Source organism: Rhinolophus sinicus, linkage group LG04 (assembly GCF_036562045.2).
Source record: "Rhinolophus sinicus isolate RSC01 linkage group LG04, ASM3656204v1, whole genome shotgun sequence".
Taxonomy (NCBI): Eukaryota; Metazoa; Chordata; class Mammalia; order Chiroptera; family Rhinolophidae; genus Rhinolophus; species Rhinolophus sinicus.
The window spans coordinates 38467109-38482881 of NC_133754.1; the positions used below are offsets into that span (position 1 = coordinate 38467109).

Sequence of the window (15773 nt, forward strand, 5' to 3'; positions counted from 1 at the left end):
AAACAATCATACATTAAATTCTATTTTTGATATCTATACTTTTCAAAGATGTTTAATTCTAGGAAATACAACTCTGTAAAAGAAGTATTCTGTATATAATGCCCACTGTTGACCAGCCATTATCCTTGGAAAGGTAAGTTGGAGTTAGTAGGCTGAGCAGTCTCATTTAGATCCTTAGTTTTGATGCATTATGCTCATTTACTGTCTGGAGCAGATGGGCGAACAGTAAAAACATGAATACTAAGCCCTTTCATCTTTACCTCTGCTTTTGTTACAGAAACCCTTGAAACCCTCATCAGACAAGCAGAAAATTATACCAGTATCCTTTTTTGCAACACCTACAGGAACATGGCCTTAGAGGCTGCTGCTTCAGTTCAAGAGTTCTTCACTGATGTAGGGCTCTATTTATTTGGTGCGGATGTTAACCCTGAAGAATTTGTGAACAGATTCTTTGACAGTCTTTTCCCCTTAGTCTACGATCATCTCATTAACCCTGGTGTGGCCGATAGTTCCCTGGAATACTCGGAATGCATCCGGATGGCTCGGCGGGACCTGAGTCCATTTGGTAATATCCCACAAAGAGTAATGGGGCAGATGGGGCGGTCGCTGCTGCCCAGCCGCACATTTCTGCAGGCGCTGAATCTGGGCATTGAAGTCATCAACACCACAGACCATCTGCACTTCTCCAAAGAGTGCAGCAGAGCCGTAATGAGGATGCAGTACTGCCCACACTGCCAGGGCCTGACGCTCAGTAAGCCTTGCATGGGGTATTGCCTCAACGTCATGAGAGGCTGTTTGGCACACATGGCAGAGCTTAACCCACACTGGCATGCATACATTCGGTCATTGGAAGAGTTATCGGATGCCATGCATGGGACATATGATGTTGAACACATTCTCCTGAACTTCCACCTGCTTGTTAATGATGCTGTGATGCAGGCTCACCTCGATGGACCAAAATTATCGGATCAGGTAAGGGGAGACTCCACATTTCCTGTCTGACTTTTTAGAGTATTAGCCATATACATTGTTTGTTGACTATAAGCACATGATTACGTACTTTACATTTATGGCAGTTCAACAGGTTAATACTTTAGGAAATAGTAGCATGATGCATGGCTTGTCATAGTCGATTCAAGGTATACTTTTTAATGTATCTTATATTGAAATGTTGCTTAGCTAAAATACCACTTTCTCCTCTAAGTCGGACCTTTCTCATAGGGCTCGTTTAGTGAGGTAAAGAGGGCTCAGGTTTAAAATCAGGACTGGCATAGATTTGAATGGACTATTTGCCCATAAATTGCAGGTCGCTAACTTCTTTGAGCCTCAATTTCCTCAGTGACTAAACAAGAATAGTAACACATAACTTTTGAAATATTCTTTTTTGGAAGTATGTGAGCAGACTACCCTGTGTGGTGCCCTGGTACTCAAAAAATGAGTAGTTATTAGTATTTCAAAGGTATTTAACATTAAAATAGAAAATGCCAGTTTTATATTCTTTAAATGAAGACTTGGTAGCTTAGTGTTCAAAAGTGTTTCTTCAGAGATTCTCCAAAGTCTGTCACAGTGATGGTGTGATGATTTTTCAAAACATATATACAACATCACGGTGTTTTATTCCAAGAAGTCTTTGAGAAACAAAATCATCAGATCAAAGGACATGAAAGTGTTCTATTTCTCCCACCTTCTGTAGAGCAATTTTCTTATATATTCCCAGGCTCCCTCAGTAGTGGTTGGCATATCCCATTCAGTCAAGTAGGACATGCTGCTGATATTTATCCTAAATCTTTTCTCCTGAAATAACATTATACTCAGTGTCAACAGAATACATCTCCCCACCCTGACACTGATTTACTGAATGAATAAACAATCTTATCATTAGCTTTGTAAGTCAGTTCCTTTAATTAATTTCCCATGGAAATTGGACCTGAAAATCTTCATGTCCAACCACCTCCTCTCCTTTCTTCCTAACTTTCAGGGTCTTTGCAGTCCCTGTGTAAGCCTGTATGGCCCCTTTATTCAAATTAGGAATTGTGTCCTATTTAGATGGATACCATTCAATATCATGATATGGCTTGGTGGGTGGAGGGCGAGCTGGATTTCAACTCCCACGTTCTTTTCCATTCAGCTGAGTGTCCTTATATAACGAATAAGTTTCCAACCATATGCAATGGTCCTTGTCGTTTTGCAGTCTCTCATTCTTTTGGGAAATCAGACACATGCTGGAACTTTTGGAAGGGATATAACGAGCCAACTTAAAATTAGGTATAAAATCAAGTATTTCATAGTTATGAGGAATAAACATTTAGATCCAAGAAAATGTTGATATTATGATATTGAGTATCTCCAGAATAGAAAATAGGCACAGGAAATATGAAACCAAGTCCAGATTTAATAATACTCGTAATTTTGTGGATGCCATTTAATCTCAGGGCCAGAGTTTGTGTGTGTGTGTGTGTACACACATGTATATATATGTTACAGGATGCATTTTTAAGATTCTTTTTATTATGTATTATGTATTTTGTTTATTATTTATTATTGCATCCTCTTTAGGTGGATGCAATAAAATCTTTTCATTATTTATTATGTATTTTGGAGATCTGGAGGACCTTTTGGTATCCTTAAAATTGATCACAGAAAATTATCTGTTTTTTCTATTTCGAAGACTAAACTAACATGGGTTTGTGGTTAGATAGACATGTTTTCAACTCTTGAGTTTGCTACTCATTAGTTACATGGTCTGCGTAGGCTACTAAATCCCTTTGCATCTGTTTTATCCTGTGTGAAGTAGGGAGTAGTAGTTTAACTGGAATAGTGCTGGTAAGGCTCTGAGATTTGTAGGCACTTGGTACTTGAGAATGCTGCTTTCTTCTTTTCTTGTTCTGAGGCCAGCCCTGAGCAAACCTCAGGCAAGCAGGTAACTTTAGTATTTCAAAGGATTAGAACCATCACTGTGCTTGTGTTATATAAATACGTTTTAAACACAACTTTTGTCATATGAAACTCCAGGATCAATTTTCAAAGAACATTATTTTCTTTTAAGTAAATAGTTTTCTTTCATTACCATAAATAGTCCAATGCTTATCTTGAGTAACATCAATTATTACTAAAAAATTGTAGATTTTTTTTTTCTAAATGAAACAACTGAGAGTCTCCTTTTAACTTATGGTGACAGAACAAGAAATTGGTTTTAAATTCCTTGAAAATTGACTCATTAATATTTATTTCTTCCAACTTCAAAGTGATTTATAAGCTGTTTATCAAGTTTTGATAACTAGTTCACACATCAATGAATTTAACAAATTCAAAATAAATTACTGGAGATCCAGAAAATAATGACTTTCCCACATTCCCAAAGTAATCTCTGAGATCTAGTACTTCTAAGTCTAGTCTCAGTAAATACATGTTTTCACTTTAAGGAAACCACAGTGGTACCTGATGTATCATATTTCAGTTGGATGAATTTCGACTGGCAAAAAAAAATGTTCTCAATTTCCAGAAGAAATCATAAGTATCTTTTATTTGGTAAACCATTAGACAAACACATGCCTGGTAAGCTGTGAATCCTTCATCTTTTGGAAATTCGGCTTCTGCACATGTGGACCATGGGAGGCGGGGAGATCCAATTTAGCTCTCTAGCAACTTCTTATAAGGTTGAAATGATTAGCAGTGGGAAGGCCAAATTATGTACCTCGTGAGGTATGTCTAAATTATTTTAGGAACACGTTAGCTAACAAGTTTGCATACATTTTGGATAAATATTTCATACTATTTTGAAAATGTTGCATGATTAATTTGTAATTTTATCTTTCTGAGAAATATATTGTGGTACCAATTACTTGAGAATTATTACCTGTAACCATAAGAAAGGGGAATTTTTAAAATGTCTTGTGAAGGTCTGAAGGCCTATAAAGGGGAATGTGGACAAAATCTCCTAGAACAGTGGTCCATCGAGTTTGTGGACAGCTATAGTTGTTGGAAAGTTCATCCTTATGTGAACGTGTATCTGCCCCCTAAACCACAATGGATGGTACTCTAGAATGTAATTCTTTGACGATGGGGAATAAGTCTTAGCCATCTTAGACTTCAGATATTTGAAAGCTATTACTCTGCCTCTTGGCCTGACATCATCTCCAGGCTATTCATTCCCAATTTATTCAATTTTTCTATACATACTTTCTTCTTAAGATCACTACTTTAACCACACAGCTCTGTCTTGCTCTGCTGGAGGACATGCTGAATCAGGAGGAGTCAGCCAAATTGGAGGGACCATCGGGAGTGACGACTGGTAGACCTGAGCATGGATCTTTTCATTCATTCCCTCACCGTCACAGCCAGATGTTCTTCCTTCCTCAATCTGGTGTCTGGAGGATTCCTGTTCGTGGTCTCAGTCCTTTGCTAAAAGCACTTTTTGTTTTGTGTCATTTTGAAAGTAAGGAATGGGGGAATAGTTTTCAGAAACTTTAAGTTCTTCTTCACTCAGTTTCTGTGTCATGTATGCATTTGCTTTCTGAAGTTTTCAAGGTTTCTCCTCAGCTAACAGATCTCTGATCCCAATAACATGAGATTTTGTCTCTTTGGAATAAGAAGGTTTTAATATCACCCAGTGATTCTTTTTAATTTTTCTGAAATAATTTTGCTTGACTTTTATAAGTGTGTAGCTATTCATATGCTTCACTGATGTTTTTAGCTGGTTTGAAATGATTCTCCTCCCCCCACCAAATGGGGTAAATTCTCTCTAAATTGGATACCACATGAACATTTGTTTTTTTTCCTTGATGAAGTTCAGCAAGAACTTGATATTTCTATTAGAGTTTTTGCCTCACCCTTTCTACCTGGTTATTTTCTGAATGCAACAAAGATTTCTTGGTTGGGGATTTTTCAGATGATTTTTAAGTGCAGTGATAATTTTAGCTTCTACAGTTAGTTTTGGTAAATTGGTTGTCTTTTTTTTCTTTGAGAGTTTGTAAACTGGTATTTAACTCAGTCACATAAATCAATAGTCTTTCAGATTCATCAATTAAGAGGTCTCTATTTTCTGATTCCTTTGATATATCCAATTCCATGTTCCTGCAATGCATGTTGTCTTCCCGAAGAATGGAAGTGGTGTGGCTCATCTACACCAAGTATTCACTTAGAGGCTTGGTCTGACTTTCCTATTAAGACCTTACTCCCCAGGCAGGTTTTCTGATTTTTTTTTTCTCTAGTAAATTTGAGATTCTTCCCTTCCATTTGAGATGCTTTTAAAAAACAAATTATTAAATTTATTGGGGTGACATTGGTTAGTAAAATTATATAGGTTTCAAATGTACCTTTCTATAGTACATTATCTATATATTATGTTGTGTGTTCACCACCCAATATATGATGATGGAAGGAGAACATTTTTGAGATTCTTATGAAAGCAGTTTATGCTTCTCTGAAGATTGGAATTTTCCTCCACAGCCTCTGTCCATGCTGTCTGAAGCTCTTCTCCATTCTTCTTAGGGTTCCTGAAAGCTGTTTTGGTTGCAGCTACTTGATGTTGAATTTGCTTGCATGCATCTTCTAAGGAGTTCATATTGCTTGTAATGTCAGCCATCAGCTGAACTTGTATATATTTAGAATTTTCTTCTTTTCATGCTTTCTGTAAGCATCCAGTTTAAGCCCAAGTAAAGAGCTGTAGCTTTCCAACTCTTTATTCATGGATAACATATTTACTGTGTCTTATAGTAACTTCTCAAGTTTGGCTTCCAATTTAGTTGATTTAGGTCTCTAAACTCTCTTACCAAGTGGTAAAACTTCTCAGCAATTTGGTGTTTTTCCTCTAGAGGGACAGACCCTCCAGTGGCCTGTTCTTTGTCTCTCCTTGCAGAGTAATAAAATATTTTAAAAACAGAAATTCACTCTCTGATTATAAAAACCACCATCTCTCCCAGCTTGGGGAGCTGGGCCTGGGCTAAGCTCCCCTGGCACAACCCCCATTGCTGGGCATGGAGCCTCCAGGATCAACGTTACACAGGGAACCGCAGCATCAGTGGACACACCATGGACCCCAAGGCCACTGACAGCTCATCTCAGGTTTCCCTGACTCTGTGCCTGCAGCAGACCTCACAACCCTATGTTGAGTGTTCTGCCTAGAACTTCATGTGCCTAGAAACCAGAGCGGACCTCTGGAGGTGGTAGAATTGACAAGAAAAGCAGTGCGCACCAAACTTCCCCACATCTTGACCTACAAAGTCATTTATTATATCACATGACCCTAGGGGTATGGGCTGGGCTTTGTAGGCCAAAGGGGATGGCTAGCAGCTCTGGACACCCTGGGCTTTTCCTAGGTGTCCCAAGAACTAAGCAGGGAAATGTTTTTCTACATCTATAATTGTTCTTGTTTGAGAGGCTCCACTGTGGAGGATTGCAGGCCCCCAACACTGACCACTGATCTCTTCTTCAAATTCTTAATATTGTGGCGTTGGAGACCTAACTTAGCCCGTGATGATCAGAGAAGACTCTGAGTCTTGCCCCGTTGGTTTGTGTCTGGCTGGCCGTGGATGTTTGTGGGGAAGGGTGTGAGAGGCAGTATGTTAGGCCCTGGTAGGTAGGGCTTCTACTCCTCTATTTTCACATTTAGTAACTAGGGAAGAAACCATAGGAATTTTCAGAGCATTCACATTTCAAGGATGTTGTCTAACTACGTGACCTTTGGCTCTATTGCCGTTTTTCTCTTCTGACTGTACCCCAGGGCCTGCTTGGACCAGATGGGCTGGTGGCTGAGCTCTAACTCTTCAGCAGCTGTTATTTGAGACAGCTAGAACTTCCCACTTTTAAAACTGAGACTTGCTTGTTCCTTATACAATTTTCTGCCACTCTTCTGTGTTCATTAGGAGACTAGAATGAGCAGATGAGACATTGCTGCAGTTAGTGCTGCAATTGCTGCAAATTACCCAAGGGAAATGTAAATAGTCGTAGAAATGGAAACCCAGGAGAGGTGCATGTAGGGTGTGAGAGTCAGTGCTGTTGTGTACAAACCACTTCAATGATTTTGAGCTTCATTTGCCAGTACAATATGGATAGTCTGATTTGAAGAATATTCCACCTCATTTTATCAACCAACAATAGATGTTTGATGCTAGATTTCAGTTGGGCAAGGAGCTGTGCATTTCAAGGTGACCTCCAGGTTTTGATCTAAGGATAGGAAACCTTTGTCCTCCAACTGGATAAAGAAGGACTCTAACAACAATCTACTATATTGCCAAATGCTGTTAGGTTGGTGCAAAAGTAATTGCGGTTTAAAAGGTTAAAAATATTTGCAAAAACCGCAATTACTTTTGCACCAACCTAATATGTTGTTATAACTTCTCTCAATAAAATAGTATTGAAAAAATTGTTCAAAAAATAAAAAAGGCGAAACATTACTCCATACTCTTTCAATGATTTAGGATAAACCACCTGAGTGATTTGTTTTTAAAATGTACTATTTTACTTACCATAAGGGCTGTACTGTGCTCTTTAAAGTTAGATGTTAATTTGCAAAAAATTGGCATTTTACAAATAACTTTTGTCCTGTTGAATTACAAGTTATTTTTGTGAGAAAACAAAGTTACTGTTTTATTTACCTGAAAAATACTAAGTTTAACTTTTTACATCTAACATTAAAATAGTATTCCAGTGTTCCTTCTTTCATTGTCAATAATGCTAATCTCTGACATTCACCTTTTAAGCAGCTTTATTGTGCTGCTTATTCCTTTATTAAACAATTGAATGCATCTTTCACAACTGCTTATTATATATTAGTTTTAGGATCATATGTTAGTTTTTGAAAATTATTCTTTGAACTAACACACTGAGTTTACAAAACAAAAGCATTAGAAAAATTATTGCTTTTAATGAATGCAATGTGTTTTTTTGTTTGTTTGTTTGTTTGTTTGTTTGTTTTTTGGTAGTAAGTGACAGAAACTACAATTCATTTAAGTCTTCTAAGGAAGAGGGTGAATACCGAACATCCAACTAAAAAGTCAAGTGGTACAGATACTGAAGGTCTGACTTGATCTAGTTTATTATAAAAGTTACCAGCGTTTTTCTGTACTTCTCAGTGAAGCTTTTGTCTGTGTTGGTTTGTTTCTCAGGCAGGCTGTCCGCAAGTGGTGACGAGGTAGGCCATGAAACCTCAAGGCTCAGCTCACCATCTTCCAGTTTAGAAAGACAAATAAGACTTATTTTTCTCATTGATCAAAATGCCCAATGGTCTTATTTGTTCCTCTGGTTTTGGGCGTCCTCTTATCCCTGACGTATCTACTGACACTCTGACTGGGCACCTTTGGGTCATGTTCCCACCCTAGAGCCTTAGGTGGAGTCAGCTGACCTAAATATATCAGCAGATAGTTAGAGAGGGTGTTCCCAGAGGATGAATACAGACAGCAACAAAAACAAAATAAAAGAGAAAAATCAAAGAAGAAACGGAGAAGTATACTTTATAATACTAAAGGATACAATGCATAATGAATATCTGTTAGGAATGAGTCAGATGTCATCAACATATGTGTAGCAATAAATTAAAAGGCAAAAACAATAGAAATAAATATGTCATTGAACCCACTAGTTTGTATGTCCAATGCACAGTAAGTCCAATCACTAATGCATAGAGTATGAAACCCAGAAGGAGTTTATTTCAAGAGTTAGCCAATGAGGAAATGGTGGAAAAGCCAAAATCTGCCTCCCCATATGGTATTCAGAGCAGGGTTTTAAGGGGTAGGAGGAACAGGTATGTGGAAGTGTTGGTGGGGTCAGATTTAGTGGAGGACCTTGGAACTTGATCATTTATAGTAAGGGGCCTCAGCACGGGATCTTCCTGGACAGCGGACCCTTTGCCTCTGAAAGGGTTCTGGTATTCAAGTTCTGGTCATGCCTGGTTCTTTGATTCCATAAGGAGGGTGAGATTTTGGTTCCGTGTGCAGTTGGAGATGAAAACTCTCTCCGTGCATGCTTTGACTTTGGTTTGTTGTCTCTGAATGGCAACTCAGTATCTTGTTAGAAACAGAATAGGACCATTTTTGAGCTGGTTCTGCAGTTACAAATACACAAATTAAAGATAAAACGTAATAGAAATAGCAAACTGAAAAATTTTTTTGAACTATTCTATAGTTCCAAGGGCATAATGGAATTACTAGAAGCATTTGCTTTAAAATCAGAAATAAGACATTTCTGTTATGTATTACATACACTCTCCAAGCTAATGTTTACATGGAGGCACTAATTAATACAATTAGATAACACATCAATAAAAATAACCTAATGAAAATGGGCAAAGGTTTTAAATACACATTCTCAAAAGAAGGTATACAAATAGCTAATAAGCATATGAAAAGATGTTCTACATCATTAGTCATGCAAATCAAAACAACAGTGAGAGACAATGGGCTATCACTTCACACCCCCTAGAATGGCTATAATAACAAGTGTTGGTAGGGCTGTGGAGAAATCTGAACACTCATACATTGCTGGAGGGATTGTAAAATGGTACAGCTACTCTGCAAAACAGTGTGGCAGTTGCTCATAAAGTTAAATATAGAGTACCATATGACCCAGCAAGTCCAGGCCTAGGTATCTACCCAAGAGAATTTAATACAAAAACAACAAAACAAAACAAAAAATATATGTAGGTACTCATGGTAACTTTATTCATAATAGCCAACAAGTGTTAATGTCCTAAGTGTTTTATCAAGTGGTGGATGGATGAATAAAAATCTTTTTCAGCCATACAAGGGAATGTTGTTTGGCAATGAAATAGGAATGAATTACTGATTCATGCTACACTATGATTGGACCTTGCAAACATTGTGCTATATGGAAAAAGTTAGTCAGAAAAGACTACATATTGTATGATTCTGTTTATATGAAACGTCCAATACCATTGAGACAGAAAGTACATTAGTTAGTATCAGGGACTGGGGGGGAGGGGGGTGAATGGGGGAATTTCTGCTGATGCATATAGGATTATTTTTGTGAGGGGAATTGATAAAATATTGTAAGATTATATAGTAGTGATGGTAGCACATTTCTGTCAACATAATTCACTGAACTGTACATTTCAAAAGGGTGAATTTGATGGTACATGAATTATATAACAATAAAGCTGTTATAAACATTATAATAAATAATTTTGAAAATTTACTCATAAAAATGGAAAACTAGTATATCCCAATGAATAATTTCCATTTATAGCTTTGTTCTCTTTGTTGGCATATGATTCTTGAGGCTTTGGGAGCTCAGAGGGGCAGTGTGTCTTTTCATTGTCATCCAAATGACACACTAATGATGTTTTTAGAGGTATATTATCATCAGTGCTTCAAAGTCCTTCATAGGAAATATTTCCTACCATATATTAAAGGTGGTGTTTTCCTCACAGATAATAAATGTTCATTCAGGAATTTTGGGGGTCAGATAAAAATGAATAAGTGGATAATCTCATTCATTTATCCAGTCGGCAAATATATATTGCATGCTTTCAGTGTACCAGACCCTGCTAGACATTGAGTATAACCAAATAGACATGCAGCTGCCCAGTTGGAATTTATAGTAGACAAACTCACCTTTCCATAACCACTTTAGCATCTCTAGTGTGTTTCCCACACAGAAGTTAGAATAATCTTTCCAAATTATATAATAGATTTGCTTAAATTTCTTCACTGGTTTCCTATTTACCTTAGAATAAAATCTAAAAGCCTTTATATTAATCTTTAGAGCTTTGCACAGCAGGCGTTTCCTACTCACACCACTCTTAATAATTCTTTGCTTTAGCCATGATGGAGTTTTCTTGATTCCTTTAGCATACAGTCCTCTCTCTCTTGACTCTTGTAAGTTATACTTTTCTGGAAGTAGTCTCTTTCCCAACTGTGCCCCCGCCCCCAAACCTTTAACTAGCTAATTCCAATGCTGCTTTTCATTTTGGTCTCATCTTTGATGCTACTAACTCTGGGAAGTGTTCCCTGGGCTCTGTAGAGAAGGTTAGCTAACTGTGTAATGTATACTAGTAGCACCATACCTTTTCCTTCACAGCATTTTGCACCCATGAAGTTATTGAAATCTTTGTTTATGTTTTATTTTGAATTGTGTGTGCCAGAGGGCAGAGACTGTCTATTGTGTTTATCATGGTATCTTTAGAGTCTAAATTTTGATGGACCTCTGAGCTGCTTGAAGAATCAACAGTAAATCTGGCCTTTCTCCTGTATTGCCTAAACTACTGGACTTGTCTCCAAATTGACTTCTCTTACCTACCTTTACTTTATTTGTGGGCATAGGAAAAAATCCAAATCCCTTGGCATGGTGTTGAAGGTCCTCTGTGTCATAATACCATTAGATCTCACTTATCGATTTCATTCCCCTTCTCCAGACCCACCCTGCCTTGCATTCATGTTTCAGATTGAAGTACACCATCCATTCCCCTCAATCTCATGAGGACTTGAATTTTCTTCTACTATATGCATCTTACCAACAAACCTGGAAGATTTTCCAGAGAATTCACTTTGTCTTTTTCATGTCTTTATACCCCTGGTACCTATTAAAGTGTCTGGCCATGCTTGTTGAACTGAAATGGCTCCAACTCCACAGTAGAAACTTCTAGATTAATAAACTGAGTTAGATTTAATTTCAGGCATTTATAATTTTCCATTGAATTTTAAATTACTAAGATTTCATATCACAAGACAATTGTGATAATCTATGATTCTTTTAATGAATGCACAAAATGCTTCCATTTAAACTTTTATGCAGATAAATACTCTGGCATTATTCATATTATATCTACATTTATTTTAGGCACAGTCAAAAATCCCATCTATCAAATGAGGTTATGAGAAATAAAGGCAAAACAAAAATAATAAACACTGAAAACAAATTGTGGTAGAAGTGCATATAATTTACACAGGTCCTGTACTGCTTCCACCTTCCACCCTTCTAGCTTTCAGTCCAGGCAGGCAAATGTCAGGCATGTGGGCTTCTCCGTTTCACTTACTAGTTTGGCAGCAGGGCCACCAGAGCTGCTCAGTGGCTGGAGCAGGACTGAGGTAGGCTGTCCACCTAGATGCCCTTTAGATTCTACAGACCTTTTTCTGGTTTACAGAATCTTCATGGTTCATCGAGGAAGTTTTAAAAATTGCTTTCTGCAAGTTCACTACTGTTTTTTAGGTGTTGGTAGTAGGCATTCTTTGAAAAAATGTTGCAGATCTTAATAAGTTTGGGGAAAAACAACATGCAATATCCATCTCATAGGAGTATTGCAGGTTATCTCCATGCATGTTAGAGTGTCAGAGGCATTGATAAATCTTGGTACTTTAAAATACTCATTAACTCTATTAAGTGGAGTATTTCCAATATATATTTAACCAAGACCACATTTTTATCTGGACATGTTATGGATTTTCTGCTAAAAACACTTTAGAAAATGCTGCTCAGAGGTATGTTTCATGATTTATTTGGGGCTTTGTCCACAAGTAAATTACTTTGGGGAGAAGTTGAAGGCAATGTCAAGTTTAGAGCTAGGCTGTGGTCAGCTGCAATCCTAAGATGGAGTCCCTCACATCACTAAGGGTCAGTCACCCTAAATTTACCATGGGCTCTGGGAGTACAACCCAGAAACTGAATTCCTATGAAACTCCATGTGAATTTCATTGAATGGTATTTTCCCAAGTGTAGCAATGAGAAAATACAAGACTAAACATTCTCTTGACATTCTAAAAGTGACCTGTGTCCACAGAGAGGAGAGCAAACATATATGAGACACATATCTTTGTCTGTTTGTTATTCTTCTGGCTTTACACTAACCGTTTTTATTCGATTCCTTCTCTGTATAAGCTGAGAGTTATAATATTCATAAGGACCATTAGGATAAATTCTGTAGTTCAGAACACACACCAAAAGCAATATAAAACTTTTGAAATATAAATACTTTGGACAGAGTGGTGTTCCCTCACTACTTGGATAAAGATGTGAACCTTCCATAAATATATTAAAAATTCATAATATTTAATAATAATTAGAATGTAATATTTTCACTAGTTATTAATCAGCAATATAACCTATGCAATTAAAATGCACATCACAATCATCAATATCCTTGATAGAGGTCCTTATTTCCACAGAGGGATATACAAAAGCCCCATTGCTGTATCCCAGCTCAGAAGATTATATATAAAATCCTTCCACCCCATTGTCTGGCTTCCTTTTACTTTGCTGGTGGCTTTTTCTCATACTGACCATCAGCAGACTAGTGTTTAGAACAAAGGGATGTCAGGTATGCTTCATACAGAACAAGTCACATGCTGTTCAGAGACGATAAAGGACCCTCCTACTTTCAAATGTACTAACCTGCTATCTATGAAGTGTTAATATCGATGAAAAAAGAGACCACAATAAAAATAAGAGATGGATAAATGCAAGTAAATATAAAATAAATGCATTCATTTTAGTTTATAAGCATTAGGGGTTTAAAAACAAATAAAGCAATTAAAAGTAATTGTTTATGAAAAATTTGAAATAAGTATAAAAAGCATTCCCCCTCCCCTTTTAAAATACTTCCTTTAATACCTGGACAGTCAGATGTGGTCAGATGATGATAGTACCTGTGTCTTCTTCTCAGTTTTCCCTCTTTTCACCATTTTCCAGTTTCCAATATAAAAAGGAGTGCAGTTAACAGTAATGTCTTTCCTCCCTTCCTTTACTTTCATATTCTCCACCTCTGATCATTTCAGGTTGCTGTGACATAAAAAGTGGTTTATTCCTAGAGTCATTTGGGAACCCTTGTCATATCTGCCTTCAAGAAATTGATTTCTCAGATTAAATTATCCCCTTATTCATATATATCCAAGACATTCTCTGAGCACCGGATATATATGGTTTTCTACTTGACACTCTCTCTCAGAATGTCCCCAACTCTTCAAACCCACAAATTTAGAACAGGACTCATCATCTTGTCTCCCAAACCTGGTTATTCTTTGATATCCTCTGGCTCAGTACATCCACTTAGAATCCTAGGAATTATCCTTGACACCTTTACCTCTCACCAAATTTCCAGTCCTGATTCCTATTGATTTCACATCCTAAATGTATCTCAGGATTGTCTGGCCTCTCCTTTATCTCACCAGCCATTATCTTGCTTGGATGATTGCAGGCATATGTGTCCTAATTAATCTAATCTCATTCAATCTCCCTATCTTCCCTCCTTGCTCATTCTGTCTATAAGGTCACCAGAATAACATTTGGAAAACTCACTTGTAACCTCATTTTCTCAGGATATAATGACCTTCAATGGTAGACTTGGAAAATCTCTTTAATATGGCCTTCAAGACTCTGTATGTCTGACTCCCAAACATCTCTCAATGCTATTGCCACACCAGCAACTCCCCACGTCCTTGGCTACCCTGGAGTTCTTTTACATATTTTGACCCAACAGTCCAACTTCTTGAGACTCTGTTGTATTGAAACAAAATAATTAGTGTAATTTGCAGCTACATTTTATCCACAACACTAGAAACAGATATTCACCAGCAGGGGAATGTTGAATAAAATAGGATACATTCACACCATAGAAGATTATGCAGGTATCGTAGATAATGAATTTAAACCATATCACTTGATGTGGAAGGACTTTTTTTAATGTGATATTGTGAGATTGAGAAAATGAAATGAATAGAAGCACACATAATATAATCATATTTTTATAGTGTTCGATTTTAACATAGACTACCTTTATGTTTAAAAATATATATGAATATGTAAATATATGTGAACATGCTTAGGTGAAAAGTACACGGGCACACGAACATGTAGAAAAGTAGAAAAGAATGTATAATTGTTTGCTTAGGAAAAGCAAACCATTTCTTATAATGGTTTGATTAGGAAAAGGTGAGAATGGATGTAATAGGGAAAGTGGAAATTATAGAAGCAAGCAAAATAAAAGAAAAAATCAATGGCATTTAAAAACTTTGAACTCAGCATTTCATGATCCTATTCATGACATATGAGTGTATGTATGTCATGCGGGAGACCCTGCTCGCTGCGCCATTTGTCGTGCGGGGCGGCCTGCGGGGTCTCTGGTCCCGCTTCCCACATAAGAATGGCAGGATACAGTGAGGCCAACAAGGAACACCCACGGAGACATAGGTAGGGGAGCCATACCACCAGGTCTCACTGGATGCTGGGCCCACTGGTCGCCGACCTGCCATCCGCTTTTCCGCCAACCGACCGACTGAGGACTCTTCTCCACTCTCTCCTCTGTTCCTCTCTCTCGGCTCTCCTCTTCCGCTCTCTTCGGCTCTCCTCTTCCGCTCTCTTCGGCTCTGCTCGGCTCTGCTCAGCTCCTTGGCAATCCTCGGCAGTCCTCCGTAGTCACAGCAGTTATACCAGCGGCCAATTGGCTAACCGGCCACAGCCGACGGCCAATCAGCCAGAGCCGACGGCCATTCACCACCCAAGCCAGTACCCCTTCACGTGAGGTCGAGAGCCTGTAAACTACTCTCTGGGGCTCTGTCCCCACAATGTACATATACAAAAATGAGAAAACATAAAACTTGAATCGTGTGTAGCTATTCAGATAAGTAACATTTTGGTGACAAGAGAAAGTTTTGCAGAAATGCATACAGTATATTCTAATTTAGAAAAAAACAGACAAAAAGAATAAAAGGTATGTATATGTGTACATGTTTGTAAAATTGAGGAGAATGTTATAGAAGATTAGGTCTCACCAGCTTGCTTTCCCCTCTCTGGAGGTAAGTCACCATTATTAATTGGTTGTTTCCTTT

General features: G+C 37.7%; 1 protein-coding gene across 1 annotated transcript in view; it reads left to right on the top strand.

Annotated features, from left to right (window-relative positions):
* GPC5 (glypican 5) overlaps positions 1-15773 on the top strand; it is a 1198702-nt gene that overhangs the window by 249588 nt on the left and 933341 nt on the right. The window contains exon 3 of the mRNA XM_019737193.2: positions 278-972. Within this exon, the coding sequence (XP_019592752.2) occupies positions 278-972 (695 nt within the window). The remainder of the gene's footprint in view (positions 1-277; positions 973-15773) is intronic.